Source organism: Odocoileus virginianus, chromosome 10 (assembly GCF_023699985.2).
Source record: "Odocoileus virginianus isolate 20LAN1187 ecotype Illinois chromosome 10, Ovbor_1.2, whole genome shotgun sequence".
Taxonomy (NCBI): domain Eukaryota; kingdom Metazoa; phylum Chordata; class Mammalia; order Artiodactyla; family Cervidae; genus Odocoileus; species Odocoileus virginianus.
The window spans coordinates 4,150,742-4,173,323 of NC_069683.1; the positions used below are offsets into that span (position 1 = coordinate 4,150,742).

Consider the following 22,582-nt stretch of genomic DNA (forward strand, 5'->3'; position numbering starts at 1 on the left):
ATAGATAGAGGAGCCTGGGGCAGGATATAGCCCATGGGGTCGCAAAGAGTCGGGCATGACTGAGCAACTAACACACACACAATATATTAAAAGTCACCCCATGGGGGAGGATACCATCATTGCAAAAGATTGTGAAACACATCTCCAAATCATAATGATTTTGCTGTAACTATAGATGGTGATTGCAGCCATGAAATTAAAAGACACTTATTCCTTGGAAGGAAAGTTATGACCAACTTAGACAGTATATTAAAAAGCAGAGACATTACTTTGCCAACAAAGGTCCATCTAGTCAAGGCTGTGGTTTTTCCAGTAGTCATGTATGGATGTGAGAGTTGGACTGTGAAGAAAGCTGAGCACCGAAGAATTGATGCTTTTGAACTGTGGTGTTGGAGAAGACTCTTGAGAGTCCCTTGGACAGCAAGGAGATCCAACCAGTCCATCCTAAAGGAGATCAGTCCTGGGTGTTCATTGGAAGGACTGATGCTGAGGCTGAAACTCCAGTACTTTGGCCACCTCACGTGAAGAGTTGACTCATTGGAAAAAACCCTGACGCTGGGAGGGATTGGGGGTAGGAGGAAAAGGGGATGACAGAGGACGAGATGGTTGGATGGCATCACCGACTCGATGGACACGAGTTTGAGTAAACTCCGGGAGTTGGTGATGGACAGGGAGGCCTGGCGTGCTGCAATTCATGGGGTCTCAAAGAGTCAGACATGACTGAGCGACTGAACTGAACTGAACTGATACCTCATTTTAACCCTTACAAAAAGTAAAGGAAATAGAGCATGAATTTAATATGTTATTTAAAATATGTGAAATGTCATGCTGTTAATAATAATAATAATCAAATTACATATACAGCTGAATCAATAGGTAAGAAATCATAAAATTCACCTCCCAGTATCTCTGCAGGCTAAAAATTACCATGACAATGATCATGCAAAAAATTCACATTTTCTTTCAATAGCTCAGATCCAGATGTGTCAATGATATCCTGGCTCTTATTAATAACTATAGTACCGAAGGATGGACACTGGTAACATTGTAAGGCACATTGTTAATGAACCACCCCTGCTTTCTTGCCCACTTGCATTAACTCATTCTGCTTTTAAGAATTTTAGACCTATTGAGTAGGGTAGGAAAGTGCAAGACAACTCACCTAAATCAATGAAATCATAATTATTTAAGTTCATAAAATTATAGCAAGTGTCATAATAAAGAAACCATTATTTTGGTCCTGGGATTGTATCCAGTGCCTCTGTTTATGGTCATTCATCAAAAACCAAAATAATATATCCAATCTTTTTTGTGTGTGTGTGTGTCAATGAGACAGTGCAAGGAATGAACATTCCAGATAATTTAACTGATACTTTATGGTAACAACCTTCTTTTACAAAAATAGAACACACACACACACACACAGAACACAACATCCTACATGGTTGAGCAGGGAAACTCAGAAGGTATTTGCAAGTGGACAGAAGTAGCTCTGGGGACAAATAAATTTTGTACTCTTGGCACTCACCCTCACCACTGAGGCTGTCTCATGTGGCCTTTGATATAGTTTTTTCCATTATTATATTACTCTACTGTACATTTATAAATATTTATATCCCTGGGTTGGGAAGATTACCCTGGAGAAGGGAAAGGCCACCTACTCCAGTATTCTGGTCTGAAGAATTCCATGGACTATATGATCCATAGAGTTGCAAAGAATCAGGCATGACTTAGTGACTTTCACATACTCTTAAAAGAATAGCAGATTTAAATCAAGACATTTGCTAATTCATCAGAGTAAGTTTCAGGCATGATTTCATTTTAGTTATTAAAATATTTATTTATAAACTACAAAATATATTTTAACAATGCCTAATCCTACCTGTGAAAGAAGAGAGATTTTTCAGATAGAGCATGGATGTGAAGAAACTTATGACTTTATAACAGAATTGTGCTAGAGGAATCAACTCCCTAGGGTTCAATTATTTCTAGCAGAAATCATTCAGACTATTAACAACAACTACAGCTTTCTTCTTTTTGAAAAATAAACTGACAAGGGGGCTGGCAAACACCTTTAATTTGTTTCATTTTAACTGATTAAAATTAAAATATTTAATTGATTCCTAAAAAAAAAACAAAAAAAAAAACAAAAAACAAACTAAGTAGAGACCTGTTCCTGAATTTACCGTGAAAGAGATAGAGGCTACTCTCACCCTGTACCACATGGCTAGTGTGTGACAGAGTAGGATTTCAATTCCTGATGTCACTTACCCAGCTGACTACATTCTCAGTGGCAGGTAGCTGCCATTTTGAAGCTGAAGTCACACTTTGTCCTCTTTCCTTCATCACTTAGTCAGTTTTTCTCTTACTGTCTTTCCAGTCAGTGCTTTCATTGTTCTCATCTGGTCCAAGTTGATCCTGACTCTAGGAAAAGGTTTAAATTGAGTTCTTCTCAAATGATGTTTTTTGCTTCCACAGAACTGAATTTAACCTCCACCAGTTCAGTCCAGTTGAGTTCAGTCACTCAGCCATGTTCAACTCTTTGTGACCCCGTGGACTGGAGCACGCCAGGCTTCCCTGTTCATTACCAAATCCCAGAGCTTGTTCAAATTCACAACCATTGAGTCAGTGATGCCATCCAATCATCTCATCCTCTGCCATCCCCTTCTCCTCCTACCTTCAATCTTTCCCAGCACCAGGGTCTTTTCCAATGAGTCAGTTCTTCACATTACATGGTCAAAGTATTGGAGCTTCAGCTTCAGCATCAGTCCTTCCAATGAATATTCAGGACAGATTTCATTTAGGATGGACTGGTTGGATCTCCTTGCAATCCAAGGGACTCTCAAGAGTCTTCTTCAACACCACAGTTCAAAAGCATCAACTCTTTAGTGCTCACTTTTCCTTGTATTCCAACTCTCAAATCCATACATGACTACTGGAAAAAACATAGCTTTGACTAGACAGACCTTTGTCATCAAAGTAATGTCTATGCTTTTTCATATGCTGTCTAGGTTGGTCACAGCTTTTATTCCAAGGAGCAAGCATTTTAAAATTTAATGGCTGAAGTCACACTTTGCAGTGAAGAATCAGACATGACTGAGCAACTGAACTGAACTGAATGAGACTGGATGCCATGATCTTAGCTTTTTGAATGTTGAGTTTTAAGCCAGATTTTTCACTCTCTTTCAGTTTCATCAAGAGTTTCTTTAGTTCCTCTTCACTTTCTGTCATAAGGGTGGTATTATCTGTATATCTGAGGTTATTGATATTTCTTCCTGCATTCTTGATTCCAGCTTGTGTTTCACCCAATCTGGCATTTTGCATAATGTACTCTGCATATTAGTTAAATAAGCAGGATGACAATATACAGCATTCACATATTCCTTTCCCAATTTGGAACTGGTCTGTTGTTCCATGTCTGGTTCTAACTGCTGCTTCTTGACCTGTATACAGGTTTCCCAAGAGGCATGTAAGGTGATCTGGTACTCCCATATAAGAATTTTCCACAATTTGTTGTGATCCACACAGTCAAAGGCTTTAGCATCATCAATGAAGCAGAAATATATGTTTTTCTGGAACTGCCTTGCTTTTTCTATAATCTGATGGATGTTGTTAATTTGATCCCTGGTTCCTCTGCATTTTCTAAATCCAGCTTGAACATCTGGAAGTTCGTGGCTCATGTACTATTAAAGCCTAGCTTGGAGAATTTTGAACATTACCTTGCTAACATGTGAGATGAGCGCAATTGTGCAGTAGTTTGAACATTCTTATCATTGCCTTTCTTTTAAATGGAATGAAAACTGACCTTTTCCAGTCTTGGGCACTGTTGAATTTCCCAAATTTGCTGGCATACTGACTGCAGTAATTGAACAGCATCATCTTTTAGGATTTTAAATAGCTCACCTGGGGTTCCATCACCTCTGCTAGTTCGTTCATAGTGACGATAGTGATACTTTCTGAGGCCTGTTTGACTTTGCATTCTAGGATGTCTGGCTCTAGCTGAGTGATCATACTATCGTGATTATCTGGTTAATGAAGATTTTTTTGTATAGTTCTGTGTATTCTTGCCACCTATTCTTAATATCTTCTGCCTCTGTTAGGTCCATAACACTTCTGTCCTTTATTGTGCTCATCTTTGCATGAAATGTTCCCTTGGTATCTCTAATTTTCTTGAAGAGATCTCTAGTCTTTCCTATTCTATTGTTTTCCTCTATTTCTTTGCACTGATCACTTGAGAATGCATTCTTATCTCTCCTTGCTATTCTTCAGAACTCTGTATTCAGATGGATATATCTTTCTTTTTCTTCTTTGCCCTTCACTTCCCTTCTTTCATCAGCTATTTGTAAGGCCTCCTCAAATAACCATTTTGCCTTTTTGCATTTCTTCTTGGAAATGGTTTTGACCACCACCTCCAGTACAATGTTATGAATCCTTGTCCATAGTTCTCCAGACACTCTATCTATCAGATCTAATCCCTTGAATCTATTACCTACATACTGCATGCTGTATTACCACTCTGCCCTATCCTTGGCTAATATACTGCTTTCATTACCTACTAATACTTCTGTTGCCAACAGTAGACTGCAAACATTTTTGATATGGAAGTGATACCCACAGCTAGGAAGGTCCCTGGCGATAAAAATTGAAGAGCAAATATGTGCTGAATAAGGAGTGTGCAGTGTGTACTTAATTCAGTGACTGTACAACAAATCTTGGCTTTTCCCTCTCAGGTAATTTTGCATTCATTGAAGACATATCCTTATCCCTTGAAACTAAAATCTATAGGGAGATAATATGGGGTAAGTGATTCTCTTCTTTAAAAACTATAGGGAAGAAAACAGAATTGGAGTAATTACTTAGAATACTTAGTAATTATTAATTACTTAGATCATAGGCACTAAATACTTAGTATATGCCAGCATTGGGGTTATCACTTTACAAGTATTAGCTTAATTAATCCTCACAAATCCATGGGCCATTAGTACTATTGTCCTCATTTTTTAGATTGGAAACTAAGGTTAGTAGAGTATAATTAACTTTTCTCTGGGAGAGTTAAGTAATGCATTGTGAGGCTGGGATTCAAACAGGCTAATAGATTTATTTTTTTTTTTTATATCAAGCAGTTTAGGAAAGAAATGTGACATGTTTACATAATATTAAACAGCCCCTGGATATTGTGGCATTCAATTATCCATCAACCCATTAATTCCTTCATCCACATAACTAACAAATACCCAGGGAGAGCATCCTATTTGTCATCATATGCTTAATGAAGAGTGTCTAAGAGAAAGTCAAAAGATCTTTTGTGTCCTTAAAGCATGTGTCTTCTTTATGATGGGAGGGATGAAGCATTACAGTTGTACAATCTGGTTTTAAATAAAGAATTAGTGGCTCAGTTGGTAAAGAATCTGCCTGCAGTGTAGCAGACCTGGGTTCGGTCCTTGGGTTGGGAAATCCCCTGGAGAAGGAAATGGCAGCCTACTCCAGTATACTTGCCTGGAGAATTCCACGGACAGAGGAGTCCAGTAGGATACAGTTCATAGGATCACAAAGAGTAGGACATGACTGTGCAACTAACTTTCACTTTCGGTGAAAATCATGTTGGAAAGTTGAACAGATTAGAGCTTGAATTACTCAATTATAATGCAAAGGCATAGTGACAGTTTATTAAACCAAGTGATATTTACTGAACCACCTGTATTCTAGGTTTTGGGATATACACTGACTTTAAATTAGTGAGCAAAGCTAAACATGGACCTAGTCAGCTTGGTCCCCCAGATGATCCTGGGGATAAAATAAACTAAACCAATCACAAAAATATTGTTAAAATTACAATTGTGAAAACTTAGATCATCTAAAGTTATATGATATTTTGAGAGCATATACTAATAGGATATGACTTGGGAAGATCAGCCAAGGAGGCAGTGGAAATGTAAGAAGATAAATATAACTAAATCCCAACAAAGACAAATGCTGAAACTGAAAATTAGCAAGTTATAAAAATACAGGATTTTACATACAGAGAAATACAAATTATCTGATAGTGCAGCCATCTGTATTACTAAAACTAATAGAAAACAGATAATGGAATATTTTTAGGTATAAAATTAAGTATTTGTGTATCTACATTTATATCCCAATAAATTATTTGAGAATTAAACTTAAAACAAGAAATTCTCAGAAAAATAAAAAGGAGAATTAATCTCACACAAATTCTCACTGAAATAACTGAATATAAGGGTATATATTACACAGAAGAAAACTAAACCTGAAGTGTGGGAGGGAAGAGAACAGTGAGAGAGTCACTGACAAAGTTCACTAAAGTTAAAGGAATATTGATATTAAATAAACATTCAATATACTTATAATTACATTCATATATAATAATAATATTTAAAGTTCATTTTTAAATAAGTTATTATCAATAATTAAGTCTATACTTTCAAGTTATGCCACATCAGTTAGAAGCAGAAGGTAACCAGAATCAAAATATTCTGAGATCCTTCTGTTATTTCATTACAAAGTAGAGTTACTGATTAATGGAGATATCTGTCAAAAATTTTATGAATGAGAATCTCGCTGTGTGGTTAATCGCTCAGTCATGTCCGACTCTTTGTGACCCCATGGCTGTAGCCCACCAGGTTCCTCTGTCCACGGGGATTCTCGAGCGAAGAATACTGGAGTGGGTTGCCATGCCCTCCTCCAGGGGAACTTTTTAACCCAGGGATTGAACCCAACTCCCTCTTTGCAGGCAGATTCTTTAACATCTGACCCAGCAGGGAAGCCTAAATAGACCTGTGTGTGTGTGTGTGTGTGTGTGTGTGTGTGTGTCTTTCAGTGTGTGTGTGTGTGTGTGTGTGGCACTCAGTCAGGTCTGATGTTTTGTGACCCCATAGACCCGGCTCAGTAGGCTTTTCTGGCCATGGAATTCACCAGGCAAGAATACTGGAGTGCGTTGCCATTTCCTTTCCCCAAAATAGGCCACTACTAATACCTAAATATATTTCTTAGAGAAGTAACTTAAAGCACTCAAATATTTTAACTGACATACAATGTACATAAAGGAAAAAAACAACAAAACACACAAAATCTTTTCCTCCTGATATGGTTGACGAGTGTTGAAAAGTAGTTTGGAAATTATTGAGCCTGCTATATCTAACAAATTATTGCTAAGGCAATTATTATTGCCTTAGCAGCATTTAGAAATTTGGCTTTTATAACTTTTTACTGTTATGAGTATTGTGGGTAGAATTATCTGGCTTTATTCATTTTACAGACCAATAACAATGCTGTCTGGCCTTGTCATTGAATTTCTATGTGATATTCATTTTAAATACAGTGAAATATCACAAGGTAATGACCTGACACATTCTTTCAAGTCTGGTAAGTGAATTGCAAAAGAAAAAAATAAGCCAATGACAAAAAGTGACTTGCTAACTTAATGTTCTCTCTAACTTGTCAGAGAATACAAAATATTACATACTGCTGAACAAATGTGTACCCGGTTTGAAAAACAGTTTTTCTTGAATCACTTTCTTTATTACTCTTTTAACATCTTTGTTGCGAAGGCTATAGATCAAAGGGTTTAGCATAGGACTCACAAAAATATAAAAAACAGCTACAATTTTGCCCTGTTCTACAGAGGTCTCGGAAGGGGGCCTCAGATACATGCAGAACAGTGTCCCATAAAAGACAGTGACAGCCATCAGGTGGGACCCACAGGTGGAGAAGGCCTTGCGCCTCCCTTCTGCAGAGCGGATACGCAGAATGGCTCTAAAGATGAAAATGTAAGAGATGAGGATGATGGTGAGAGAACACGTGAGATTGGAACCAGCCACCACGAACATGGCAGTCTCTTTGACATAAGTGTCTGAGCAGGCTAGGACGAGGAGAGGTGGGTCTGCACAGTAGAAATGGTTGATTTCATTGGGTCCACAGAAGGAGAGGCGGAGCATCAGGATGGTCTGAGCAAGACCATTTGCAAAGCCGTAAATATAAGGAGCAGCAACAAGGGAGATACAGACACCTCGGGACATTTTGCTGCCATATAACAGGGGTTTGCAGATGGCCATGTAGCGGTCATAGGCCATCACTGTGAGCATATAGTAATCCGTGATCCCCAAGGAAATGAAAAAGTTGAACTGTATAAAGCAACCAAGGAAGGAAATAGTTTTTCTCTCAGATAAGAGACTGACCAGCATCTGAGGAGTGACAGTGGTGGCATAACAGAGATCTACAAAGGAGAGGTGGCTGAGGAAGAAGTACATTGGAGTCTGAAGCTTTGAGTCAGTTCTGATTAACAAAATCATGCTCACATTGCCAAAGACTGTGATCAGGTAGATGACTAGGAAGACCACAAAAAGGACAGGCTGCAACTCAGCTCGATCTGTCAGTCCCAGGAGGATAAACTCAGTCACCTCTGTGTAGTTTTCCTTTAACATTGTGTTTGCTCAGCTTCCAATGATGTCTAAAGTAAAGGAAATAAAAGTGAATTTTGCCATTGTCATTTTTCCATTCCTCACATCGTGTCATCTGATGCCTATTCCTTTCAAACTTGTAAATACATGTGGTATAATGAAATAATGGAGGGGACTTCCCTGGTGATCCAGTAGTCAAAACTTCACATTCTAATGCAGTGCGTGAGTGTTTGATCCCCAGTTAGACAGCTAAGATCCCAGATGCCTCATGGCCAAAACACCAACACATAAAACAATTGTAATAATACAACAAATTCAGTAAAGATTTTATCTATGTGCCACATCAGAAAGTACTTTAAAAGCTGAAATATGCTAGTAGGCATGAACTATGTATTTTCAATATCTAACTTAATATAGAGTTTCTTTACATAAAGGCAATCATATTTTCTAATGCTTCTTTGCTATTCTTTTCATAGTTGAAAACTTTCATCTTTTCTATAAAGTGTTAGCATGAATTGATCACATAATTCCAAAAACATTGCTTCTTTTCAAAATTATGATCCTTTGTTTTCAGTATAATTTTAATGTGGTATCTAAAGTATCAATAATTTAAACTCATTTTTTTCCACAGCTGAGTGGACTTACATAAGTGGAATAGACAGATGTTTATAGAACCAGTGTCTGTCTACCTGCCACTCTAACCTCAAGGTCATTTTAAAGATAGTCCCTCACCTTGTGATGTATGTTCATTTTATCCACTCTTGCTTTTCTCTCCTGGCCCTCACCAAATCTTACTTAACTTTTAAGATATCTCAGGATATCCTTAGCTTACTATATTACAGTCAATTATTGACGGCAAAAGTTGATTCATAGGGCACAAACTGAACCTGTTTTTTGATGTAAAATCAGGTAAGTATATAGTATATAAATAATATGTGTATGTTTTTATACAAACACGCATAGATATGGTATTAAACATTAAATTAGGGAGTAATAATATATTAACCATATTATCATGGAAGTAATAATGTATTAAAAATATTAAACATAATGTTGGAGAAGTAATAACGTATTAAATGTATTATTGGGGAGAGTAATGTATTAGAAATTTCCTCTTAGGAGAAGAGACAATTATTTTAACATCATTGACAGACAAAGCCCCAAACTGTAATGATTTTACTGTAACTCCTCCTCATTTTAACTCTTGCAAAGAATAAGGATAATCTCTACAATAAGAATTCTATTTAAGTTCTTTAAATCATGTAAAAGATAACATAATAATAGCCATACTGCCCATAAAATTGAGAAAACATGTAAGAAATCATAAAGTGCATTTCTCAACTTTTGTGTATGATAAAGGAGACCATGAAGGCCACACTAGAAAAATCTACACTTTCTTTCAATAGCACATAACCAGGTACGTCATTGTTATAATGACACATACTAATTGCTACAGTGCCAAGGATGGACACAGATCACATTTAAAGCACTTTGTAAATGAACCACTGCTGCTTTTTTGCCCATTTGCACTAACTCAGTATCCTCCTGAGATATGTGAACTTATTGGCTAGGGTGGTAAAATAAAAGTGAAGTCATCTAAATCAATGAAATCACAATCATTTGGTCTTCCATTTATACATTCCTAAGACTATAGTTCTTCTTGTAATAAGTAAATATGCTTTAGGGTATGGCTTGTATCTTTAATCTGTATTTATTGAGTCCTAAATCATTATCTCCTTTCAATTTTCACTGTGCAGAAATGAGACAGTGCAAGCAATGAACATTCCTGATCATTTACCTGAGTACTTTATGGTCATGATCTTTCTTTTCAAGCAACAGAACACAGTATCTTCACATGATTGGGTGAGAAATGCTCAGAGAGAAGTGGAAAAAATGGCTCTGAGGAACAGCAATTTTTGTACTCTTGACAGTCACCCTCACTCTGAGACTCTGTCATGTGGCATTTGATCTATTGCTTTATCCCTTAAGATGCTACTCCACAGTACACTTATAAATGTTTTTAGTAGTAGAAAGATACCAGAATTTAAACCTGTTCAGTTTTTGCATCTGTATGTTAATGAGGGTGGTAATTTTCAACTAATGAGATCTTGCACTTACCTCTCCTTGAGGTAAGTGTCCAAAACACCCAGTCCAGTATTTAGAAATGATGCCTGAATCTGAGTTACATTACAGCATTCTCAAATTTATATGTGTGTCTTATATTTGATGTGTGCATTTATGACATCTTTTTTACGGGAAACATATCACCTTCAGGTGACAGCTGGCAATCAGGGGCAGGAGAGCAGAAAGGGGGCTTCCTGATGGCTCAGAGGGTAAAGAATTTACCTGCAATGCAGGAGACACCGGTTCAGTTCCTGAGCTGGGGAGATCCTCTACAGAAAGGAGTGGCTACCCATTCCAATATTCTTGGCTAGAGAATTCCATAGACAGAGGAAACCAGTGGGCCACAGCCCATGGGGAGCAAAGAGTTAGACATTACTGAGGAGCTAATGCTTTCACTTATTTTTTCATTTTTATTGCAGAAAGTAATCAAAAAGCAGTAATTACTTAGCTGATGATCTAAGCATGGCTAAATCTTCTTTTACCCTCATTACAGAGAAAAAGAAGAAAAATAACATTTAAAAGAACTTTTCCTAGCTTATAAAATAATAATGATTTTCATACAACATTCAATGAAGAATTTTTCTTCCATTGTATTTATTCTAAATTTGTACTATTCTTTTCTAAGCTAATGCAGAACTTTTACTAAAATTCATTTAAGGACAGTTAAAAAAGACATTTCATAATTTATGAGAATAGGTTTCAGGTCATGATTTTATTCATTAAAATATTTATTTTGGGATTTCAAAAAATTTTAATAATAACTAGTCCTACCTGTGAAACAAGAGTGATTTCCCAGTGATAGCATGGAACTGAAGAACCTAAGGAGTTTATACTATTGTTGTCACAGAAGAACCAACTCCCCAGGGTTCAATTATTTCTTACATAAAATCATTTAGACTATAAACAAGGGTTTCACTCTTTTTATAATCTTAAATCCATTGAGGACATAAATTCTTGCCAATCCCCAGTATTATCAGGGAATAAAATCTCCTGAAGTAGTGAAGCAGTGTGATTCATTACTTATTTTAACTTATGCCTAAATGTCTTGATATTTTGAGATGTGACTTGGGGAACACACTAAGTTCTCCTGTTTACAAGATCCGAGATGGAAGAGATCGTGATATAGGAGAACCATCGGATGATCAGGCAACTTTTGTTGCATTTGGCCTACTTATGTCCTGATTCTGAACCTTGTTCTCTATATTTCTGATAGTTATAATAATAAACGCATAGTGATGGGAACACTGTGGGTAGACATAATATAAATGTGCTGCTGATTCTTTCTTTGTCAGCCCAGCCCATCTAGATTTATTGTCTTTTTTCTCTACATTGTTGCTGCTGTTGTTGTTCCCTTGTAGTTTATTCCTTAGATTCCATCAGTAGAGCCCCTAGGGTAACTAGTTCTGAGTTTGGCCAATGGCAGAAATCAAGAGCATAACACAGGGGAGAGTAAGAGAAAAGTATCCAAACCTCTTTTCCATTTTTCTCCCAGTTTCATAATGAAGTGCTAGGGTGGCTGCATCCTTCCAAGGAAAATTCCTGCTGAGATGTGGGTTGAGAAGGTGGGCTGGGGCATTCTTCCTGGATCTAGTTTCACTGGACTCCTGACAGTAACACTTCTGTTGGCCTCATCAGGTCTGGGAAGAAAATTGCTTTCTAGACTTAGCCTCCAGATACTTCAACTTCTTGGACTGATTTCTTTAACTCTGACTGCATTCTCTTTATAAATTTGTTCCATTAAATTCTCTTTAATTAACATATCTGAGTAGAATTTTGTCTCTCATCCTTATCCACACCAGGGTGTCACATGCTAGTTATTCAATAAATGCTGCAGTAGAATATGCATTTCTGGATTCAGTATTGCTGGATGCTAAAGGGGCCCTTGAATCATCATCATTCTGGATCATGGATCACTTGCAGACTAAACACAGGAATCAGAGATTAACATTACTGGGATTATCGCAGATAAAATTGGATTTAAGAATGTGTCTTAAATGTGTTTTTCTGTCCCCTTCTTTTGACAACTGGAATCACCCGGGCACAGCAGGGCAGTGAGATATCTACTGCTCCCTCCTACCCTTTCCAGAGCCAAGACCACGCAGGGTGTCTGACTTGTTACCCATCACCTCTAAGTAAGTAGGCAAAAGTGGAGAGTATCTGAAGTGTACTTCACCTCCCAGTGTGTTTATGGTTGCTTCCAGACGTGTTTGACTTGGAATAAAGATATGGTACCTGTGCACTGTCTGCAGTACGGTAGAGCAGAGTACACAGAAGCACTGTCGGTTGTAGAGGATGCACACACATAATGTCGGCCAGCCATGTGAACTAACCTACGTGACTGGCCCTGTGAACACGCATTCACATCTTTGAAAGTTCACAACTTCAAAGTTCACATGTAAAGGACCTATTGTATGTGAATGCAGTTTTGCTGTTTGTGGCAACATGGATGTACTTGGAGGGCATTAAGCTACTAAAATAAGGCAGAAAGAGGCAAAAAGAAATGCTGTATGATATCACAAATAGGTGGAATATAAAAATACAACAATATGGTGAAGTAATCAAAAAAGAACCAGAGTCACAGATATAGACCCAAATAGTGGTTACCAGTGGGGAGAGGGAAGCAGAGGAATGCAGTACAGCATTAGGGGAAAAAGAAGTTGTTATGAGAAAATATAAAATCATGTGTATGACCCTTTTGAAAGTTTCAAAGCACTACAGATTTTAAAGAATGGTTGAGTCAGTAAAAATAATAGCATAACATAACATAAAACTTATATATGTATAAACAGTTGTTCAGTTGCTAATTCATGTCTGACTCTGTGACCCCATGGACTGCAGCATGCCTGGCTTCCCTGTCCTTCACCATCTCCCAGAGTTTGTTCAAACTCATGTCCATTGAGTCCGCAATGTCATCCAACCATCTTATCCTCTGTCACCCCCTTCATTCCTGACCTCAATCTTTCCCAGCATCAGGGTCTTCACATCAGGTGACCAAAGTTTTGGACCTTCAGCTTCAACATCAGTCCTTCCAATGGATATCCAAGATTTATTTCTTTTAGGATTGACTGGTTTGATCTCCTGGCTGTCCAAGGGACTCTTCAATAGTGTTCTCTAGCACCACAGTTGAAAAGCATCAGTTTTTCAGCACTCAGTCTTCTTTATGGTCTAGCTCAAACATCCGTAAATGACTACTGGAGAAAACATAGCATTGTCAATATTGATCTTTGTTGACAAACTGATGTTTCTGCTTTTTAATATATTGTCAGGATATGTCAGACCTTTTCTTACAAGGAGCAAGGATCTTTTAATTTCATGGCTACAGTCACGGTCAAAAGTGGTTTGGAGCCCAAGAAAATAAGATCTGTCATCGTTTCTATTTTTTCCCCATTTATTTGCTCTGAAGTGATGGGACCCAACCACATGATCTTAGCTTTTGAAATATGAGTTTTAAGCCATTTTTTTTTCACTCTTCTCTTTAACCTTCATCAAGAAGGTCTTCAGTTTCTCTTTGCCTTCTGCCATAAGGGTGGTGTCACCTGCATATCTGAGGGTATTGTTATTTCTCTGGGCAATCTTGATTTCAGCTTGTACATCAGCCAGTCCAGCATGTTGCATGATGTACTCTGCAAATAAGTTAAATAAGCAGGGTGACAATATATAGCTTTATCATACTCCTTTCCAAATGCTGAACCTGTTTGCTATTCCATATCTGGTTCTAGCTGTTGCTTCTTGACCTGCATACATATTTCTCAGGAGGCAGGTAAGGTGTTCTGGTATTGTTCTGGTATTCTCATCTCTTTGAAAGCTTTCCAGTTTGCTGTGACTACACAGTCAAAGGCTTTGGCATAGTCAGTGAAGCAGAAGTATATGTTTTCCTGCAACTGCCTAGCTTACTCTCTGATCCAGTGGACATGGTCAATTTGATCTCTGGTTCCTCTACCTTTTCTAAATTCAGCTTTACATGTGGAAGTTCTCAGTCCCCATACTCTTGAAACTTAGCTTGAGTGATTTTGAACATCAATTTGCTAGTGTGTGAAATGAGTGTAATTGTGTGGCAGTTTGAACATTTTTTGGCATTGGCCATCTTTGGAATTGGAATGAAAACTGACCTTTTCCAGTCTTGGAGCCACTGCTGAGTTTTCCAAATTTGCTGGCCTTTTAAGGACAGCATTTTAACAACATCATCTTTTAGGATTTGAAATAGCTCACCTGGAATTTCTTCACCTCCTCTAGCTTTGTTCATAGTAATGCTTCATAAGGCCCACTAGACTTCACACTCCAGGATGTCTAACTCTAGGTGAGTGATCACACCATGATGAATATCTGAGTCATTAAGACTTTTTCTGTACAGTTCTTCTATGTATTTTTGCCACTTCTTCTTAATCTCTTCTAATTCAGTTAGATCCTTACTATTTCTATCCTTTATTGTGCCCATCTTTGCATCAAATGTTTCCTTGGTATCTAATTTTCTTGAGGAGATTTCTAGTCTTTCCCATTCTACTGTTTTCCTCTATTTCTCTGCACTGATCACTTAGGAATGTTTTCTTATCTCTCCTTGCTATTCTTCAGAACTCTGTATTCAGATGCATATATCTTTCCTAGTCGCCTTTGCCTTTTACTTCCCTCCTTTCTGCAGCTAATTGTAAGGCCCCCTCAGACAACCATTTTGCCTTTTTGCACTTCTTCTTGGGGATGGTTTTGATCACCACCTCCTCTACAATGTTACAAACCCTGGACCGTAGTTCTCCAGGCACTCTATCAGATCTAATCCCTTGAATCTATTAACCTCCATACTGCATGCTATATTACCATTCTGCCCTATCCTTGGCTTACATACTGCTTCCATTACCTACTAATATTTCTGTTGCTACTAATAGCCTGCAAACACTTTTAACAAGAATCTGATACCCACGGCTAGTAAGGTTTTGGAGATAATAATTGAAGAGCAAATATATGCTGAATAATTGAAAGAAAGTGCAGTGTGCATTTAATTCAATGACTGTACAACAAATCTTGGCTTTTCTCTCTCAGGTAATTTTGAATTCTTTGAAGACATCCTTATCCCTACTCTATAGGGAGATAATTTGGGATAAGTGACTCTCTTGTTTAAATATTATAGGAAAGAAAACAGAATTGGAGTAATTACTTATATAGATCATAGGCACTGAATCTTTAGTATATGCCGGCAGCAGGCTTACCACTTTACACGTATTAGCTTAATTAATCCTCACAAATCCATGGGCCATTAGTACTATTGTCTTCATTTTTTAGATTAGAAACTGAGGTTAGTAGAGTATAATTAACTTTCTCTGGGTGAGAAAACTAATGAATTGTGAGACTTGGAATCAAACAGGCTAATAGATAGGGTTTTTTGGTTGTTGTTGTTGTTGTTGTTGTTTTTAATCAAGCAATTTAAGGAAAGAAATGTGACAAGTTTACAAAATATTTCACATCCTCTGTGATATTGTGGCATTCATTTATCCATCAATTCATTCATTCCTTCATCCACATAACTAACAAATATCCAGGGAGAGCATTCTATTTGTCACCATATGCTTAATGAAGAGCGTCTAAGAGAAAGTCATAGAGTATTTTGTGTCCTTTAAGCATGTCTTCTTTATGGTGGGAGGGATGAAGCCTTACAGTTTACAATATGGTTTCAAATTATTAAGAGTTAGAAAAGTTCCTTAGTGGCTCAGTAGGTGAAGGATCTGCCAACAATACAGGAGACCTGGGTTCAATCCACGGGTCATGAAGATCCCCTGGAGAAGGAAATGGCAACCCATTCCTTGCCTATAGATTTCCATGGACAGGGGAACCCAGTAGGATACTATCCATGGGATCGCAAAGAGTAGGACAACACTGTGCAGCTAACTTTCACTTTCACTGAAAATCATGCTGGAAAGTTGAAGAGAATAGAGCTTGAAATACTCAATTATAATGCAAAAGGCATAGTGAGTTTATGAAATCAAATGATATTTACTGAACCACCTGTATTCTAGATTTTGGGATATATACTGACTTTAAATTAGTGAGCAAAGTCAAACATGGACCTAAGTCAGCTTGAAGATGACAATCCTGGGATAAAATACACTAAACCAATCACAAAAATATTGTTAAAATTGTAATTGTGAAAACTTCTATCATCTAAAATTATATGATATTTTGAGAGCATATACTAAGAGCATATGGCTTGGAAAGATCAGCCAAGGAAGCAATTAAAATGTAAGAAGATAAATATAACTAAATCCCAACAAAAACAAATGCTGAAACTGAAAATTAGCAAATTATAAAAATACAATATTTTACCTACAGAGAAATACAAATTATCTGATAATGCAACCATCTATATTACTAAAACTAATGGAAGACAAATGATGGAATATTTTCAAGTCTGAAAAGAAAGTACTTGTGTGTCTACATTTATATCCAAATACATTCTTTGAGAATTACAGTTAAAGCAAGAAAAACCCACTTCAATATTGTAAAGTAATTAGCTTTCAAATAATAAAAATAAATGAAAAAACAAGTTAAAGCAAGAAATTTTCAGATAAATACAAAAGGAGAATTAATCTCATGCAAATTCTCACTGAAATAATTGAATATAAGGGTATATATTATACAGAAGAAAACTAAACCTGAAGTGTGGAAGAAAAGAGAAAAGTGAGAGATACATTGACAAAGTTCACTAAAGCTAAAGGAATATTGATATTAAACAAGCATTTAATATAACAATAGTTACATTCATATACAATAATAATATTTAAAATTCATTCATAGATAAAAGGTATTGTCAAGAATCAAGTTTATACTTCCAAATGATATCACATAAGATAGAAGCAGAATGTAACCAGAATTAAAATATTCTAAGATCCTTCTGTTATTTCATTACAAAGTAGATTTACTGATTAATGGAGGTTTCCATCAAAAGCTTTATGAATGAGAATCCCACTGTGGGGTTAGTCGCTTAGTCATGTCCGACTCTTTGGGACACCATGGACTGTAGCCCACCAGGCTCCTCTGTCCAAGGCGATCTCCAGGGAAGAATACTGGAGTGTGTTGCCATGCCCTCCTCTAAGAGAATTTCCCAGCTCCGAGATGGAACCCAGGTCTCCTGCTTTGCAGGCAGATTCTTTACCATCTGAGCCACAGGGAAGCCTAAACAGGCCAGTGCGTGAGTGTTTTAGTGCTCGGTCATGTCCGCCTTTTATGACCCCACGACCTGGGGCTCACCAGGCTCTTCTGGCCATGGGATTCTCCAGGCAAGAACACTGCAGTGGATTGCCATTTCCTTTACCAGAAATAGGTCAGTATTAATACTTAAATATATTTCTTATAGAAGTACCTTAAGATACTCAAAGATTTTAACTGATGTATAATGTACACAAAGGAAAAAAATAAACAAACAAACAAAGTTCTCCTCCTGATATGACAAGTTTTGAAAAATAGTTTGGAAATTGTTAAGCCTCCCATATCTAACAAATTATTGCCTTAGCATCATTTGGAAATTCTGACTTCTGTATCTTTTTACTGTTATAAATATTGTGGGTAGAATTAGCTGACCTTTATTAATTTTACAGAGCAGTAACAATGCTGTCTGGCCTTATCATTGAATTTCTATGTGATATTCATTTTAAATACAGTAAAATACAAGGTAATGACCTTACAATTTCTTTCAAGTCTTGTAAGTGATTTACAAAAGAAAATGAGCCAGTGACAAAAAGTGAATTATTAATTTAATAATCTAGTTTGTCAGAGAATACAAAATATTACATACCATTGATCAAATGTGTACCCGAATTGAAAAACAATTTCTCTTGAATCACTTTCTTTATTACCCTTTTAACATCTTTGTTCCGAAGGCTATAGATGAAAGGGTTTAGCATAGGACTGACAAAAACAGCAAAAACAGCTATAATTTTACCCTGTTCTACAGAGGTCTCAGAAGGGGGCCTCACATACAGGCAAAACCGTGTCCCATAAGATACAAAGACAGCTGTGAGATGAGACCCACAGGTGGAGAAGGCTTTGCGCTTCCCTTCTGCAGAGCGGATACGCAGAATGGCTCTAAAGATGAAAATGTAGGAGATGAGGATGATGGTGAGAGAACATGTGAGGTTGGATCCAGCCACAATGAGCATGGAAGTCTCTTTGACATAAGTGTCTGAGCAGGCCAGGACTACCAGCGGTGGGTCCGCACAGTAAAAGTGGTTGATTTCCTTGGGTCCACAGAAGGAGAGGCGGAACATCAGGATAGTCTGCGCAAGACCATTTGCAAAGCCGTAAATATAAGGGGCAGCAACAAGGGAGACACAGACACCTCGGGCCATTTTGCTGCCATATAACAGGGGTTTGCCAATGGCCAGGTAGCGGTCATAGGCCATCACTGTGAGAATATAGCCACCTGTGATCCCCAAGGACATGGAAAAGTCAAACTGTATAAAGCAACCAAGGCGGGAAATAGTTTTTCTCTCAGATAAGAAATGAACCAGCATCTGAGGAGTGACAGTGGTGGCAGAACAGAGATCTACAAAGGAGAGGTGGCTGAGGAAGAAGTACATTGGAGTCTGAAGCTTTGAGTCAGCTCTGATTAACAAAATCATGCTCACATTGCCAAAGACAGTGATCAGGTAGATGACTAGGAAGACCACAAAAAGGACAGGCTGCAACTCAGCTCGATCTGTCAGTCCCAGGAGGATAAACTCAGTCACCTCTGTGTAGTTTTCCTTGAACATTGTGTTGTTCAGCTTCCAGTGATGTCTAAAGAAAAGGAAATAAAAATGAATTGGTCCTTTGTCATTTCTCCATTCCTTACATCGTGTCATCTGCTGCCTATTCCTTGTAAATACTTGTGGTATAAAGAAATAACTTAGGGGACTTCCCTGGCGATCCAGCGGTTACATCACCTTCTAATGCAATCCGTATGTTTTCATTCCCAGTTAGACAGGTAAGATCCCAGATGCCTCATGGCCAAAAAACCAAAACATAGAACTATATATTTACTAATTTAACAAATTCAGTAAAGATCTTATAAATGGGCCACATCAGAAATTAAAGACAGAGATAAGCTAGTAAGCATGAACTATGTATTTTTGATATCTAACTTAATACAGTTTCTTTACAGAAAGTCAATTATATTTTCAAATGCTTCTGTGCTATTCTTTTCCTAGTTGAAAAGCTTTTAACTTTTCTGCAAAACATTAGCGTGAATTGACCACTGATAATTCCTTTAAATATTGTTTCCCTTTGAAATTATGATCCCTTGTTTTTAGTATCATTTTGATATGGTGTCTAAAGCATCAGTACATGAAACTCATTTGTTTAACAGTTGAATGGGCTTAAGTAAGTGGAATAGACATATCTTTAAAGGACCAGTATCTGTCTACCTGCCACTCCAACCTCAGGGTCATTTTAGAAATAGTCCCTCAAACTTGCGATGTATGTTCATTTTATCCACTCTTGCCTCTCTCTGGTGGCCCTCACCAAATCTTCCTTAACTTTTAAGACATCTCAGGATATCCTTGTCTTTCTCTATTACAGTGTGCTGTGGTTCATGGGGTTGCAAAGAGTCAGACACGACTGAGCGACTGAACTGAACTGAACTGAACTATATTACAGTCAATTATCGAGGGCAAAAGTTGGTTCCTGGGGCACAAATAAGCCAGTTTTTTTTTTTTGTGTAAAAGCAGGTGAGCATATAGTACATAAACGATATGTGTATATTTTTATACATGCACATGCATCAGTGGTATTAAATGAGGGAGTAATAATGTATTAAACATATTATTTGGGGATCAATAATGTATTAAATGCATTAAACATATTGTTGGAGAAGTAATAATGCATTAAACGTGTTAATGGTGGAAAGTAATGCATGAAAAATTTCCTCTTAGGAGGAGAGACAATTATTATAAGGTGATTGACAGACACATCCCCAAACTGTAATGATTTTATTGCAAATCTACCTCATTTTAACTCTTGCAGAGAATAAGGATATACTCTACAATAGGAATTCCAAGTTCTTTAAAGCATGTAAATGATAACACTGATAATAATAATTATATTGCCCATAAGGTTGAGAAAGTATGTAAGAAAGCATAAACTACATTTCTCAAAATTTATGCATGATAAGGGAGACCATGAAGGCCGTGCTAAAAAAATCTACACTTTCTTTCAACAGCACATAACCAGGCGTGTCATTGTTATAATGAAACTTATTAAGAGCTCCAGTGCCAAGAATGGATATGAGTCACATTTAAATCACTTTGTAAATGAACCAGTCCTGCTTTTTTGCCATTTACACTACTTCACTACCCTCCTGAGATATGTGAACTTATAGACCAGGGTTGGAAAATGAAAGAGAAGTCATCTAAATCAATTAAGATGACAATCATTTGGTTTTCCTTTTATAAGTTTCTAAGATTATAGTTATTCATTGGAAGGACTGATGCTGAAAAGGAAACTCCACTCCTTTGGCCACCTGATGCAAAGAACTGACTCACTGGAAAAGACCCTGATTCTGGGGAAAACTGAAGGCAGGAGGAGAAGGGGATGACAGAGGATGAGATAGTTGGATGGCATCACCGACTTGATAGACATGAGTTTGAGTAAACTCCGGGAGCTGATAATGGACAGGGAAGCCTGGCACACTGCAGTCCAAGGGTGGAAAGTGTCAGACACGACTGAACTACTGAACTGAACATTATAGTTCTTCTTATAATAAGTAAACATATTTTAGGGTAAGGATTGTGTCTTTTTTATGTATTTATTGAATCCTCAGTCAAAACTGCAAAGAATTAGCATCTCCATTCAGTTTTCACTGTGCAGAAATGAGACAGTGCAAGCAATGAACATTCCAGATCATTTACCTGAGTACTTTATGGTCATGACCTTTGTTTTCAAAAACGGAACATGGTATCTTAGAAGATTAGGCAAGAAAAACTCAGAGAGAAGTGGAAGAAATGGCTCTGAAGAATGGCAATCTCTGTACTCTCGACAGTCACCCTCGCTCTGAGGCTGTGTCATGATGTGACCGTTGATATATGCTTTTACCATTAAGATGCTACTCCACAGTATATTTATAAATATTTTTAGTAGTAGAAAAGTGCCAGAATATAAAACTGTTCAGTTTTTCACATGTGTATGTTCATGAGGGTGGTAATTTTCACCTAATGAGATTTTGCACTCACCTGTCCATGAGGCAAGAGTTCAAAACACCTAGCCCAGTATTTAGAAATGAGGCCTGAATTTGAGTTACATTATAGCGTTTCATCAACTGAAATGGCACCAACGGAGATGGCATCACTGACTCGATGGACATGAGTTTGAGTGAACTCTGGGAGTTGGTGATGGACAGGGAGGCCTGGCCTGCGGCAGTCCATGGGGTCGCAAAGGGTCGGACATGACTGAACGACTGAACTGAACTGAACTGAACTGATAGCATTTCACAGACTGAATTGTGTCTTATAGTTGAAGCATGCGTTTATGACAACCTTTTTCTTTTGGGGGGAACACATCACCTTCATCAGATGAAAGTTAGCAATTAGAGGGGCAGGGTAGCAGAAAGGGGCTTCCCTGGTGGTTCAGATGGTAAAGAATTTACCTGCAACAGCAGACACATTCAACCCCTGTGTTGGGAAGATCCTCTACAGAAAGGAGTGGCTACTCACTCCAGTATTCTTGCCTGGAGAATTCCTTAGACAGAGGAGTCGAGTGGGTCACAGTCCATGAACTAGCAAAGGGTTAAACACGACTGACTGACTAACACTTTCACTTTGTTTTTAATTTTCACAGCAGAAAGTACTCAATAAGCAGTGATTACTTAGCTGATGATCCAGGCACAGCTAGTTCTTTTACCTCCATTGTAGAGAAAAAGAGGAAAAATAACTTTTAAATGAACTTTGCCTAGCTTATACAATAATAATGACTTTCATGCAACATTCAGTGAAGAATGTTTCTTCCACTGTATTTATTCTAAGTATATACTGCTCTTTTCTACGTTAATGCAGAAATTTTATTAAAATTTGTTTAAGAATTGTCAA

General features: G+C 37.5%; 2 protein-coding genes across 2 annotated transcripts; both read right to left on the reverse strand.

Annotated features, from left to right (window-relative positions):
• Window positions 1–7,475: 7,475 nt before the first annotated feature.
• Window positions 7,476–8,441, reverse strand: LOC139037227 (olfactory receptor 5M5-like). The gene has a single exon (XM_070473722.1). It carries the CDS (start codon window positions 8,439–8,441, stop codon window positions 7,476–7,478), a length of 966 nt encoding a protein of 321 aa, XP_070329823.1.
• Window positions 8,442–18,310: 9,869 nt separating this feature from the next.
• On the reverse strand, window positions 18,311–19,276 carry LOC110121890 (olfactory receptor 5M5-like). Its single transcript, XM_070473723.1, has one exon. The coding sequence runs from the start codon at window positions 19,274–19,276 to the stop codon at window positions 18,311–18,313; it is 966 nt and encodes a 321-aa protein (XP_070329824.1).
• Between the last annotated feature and the right edge of the window lie 3,306 nt (window positions 19,277–22,582).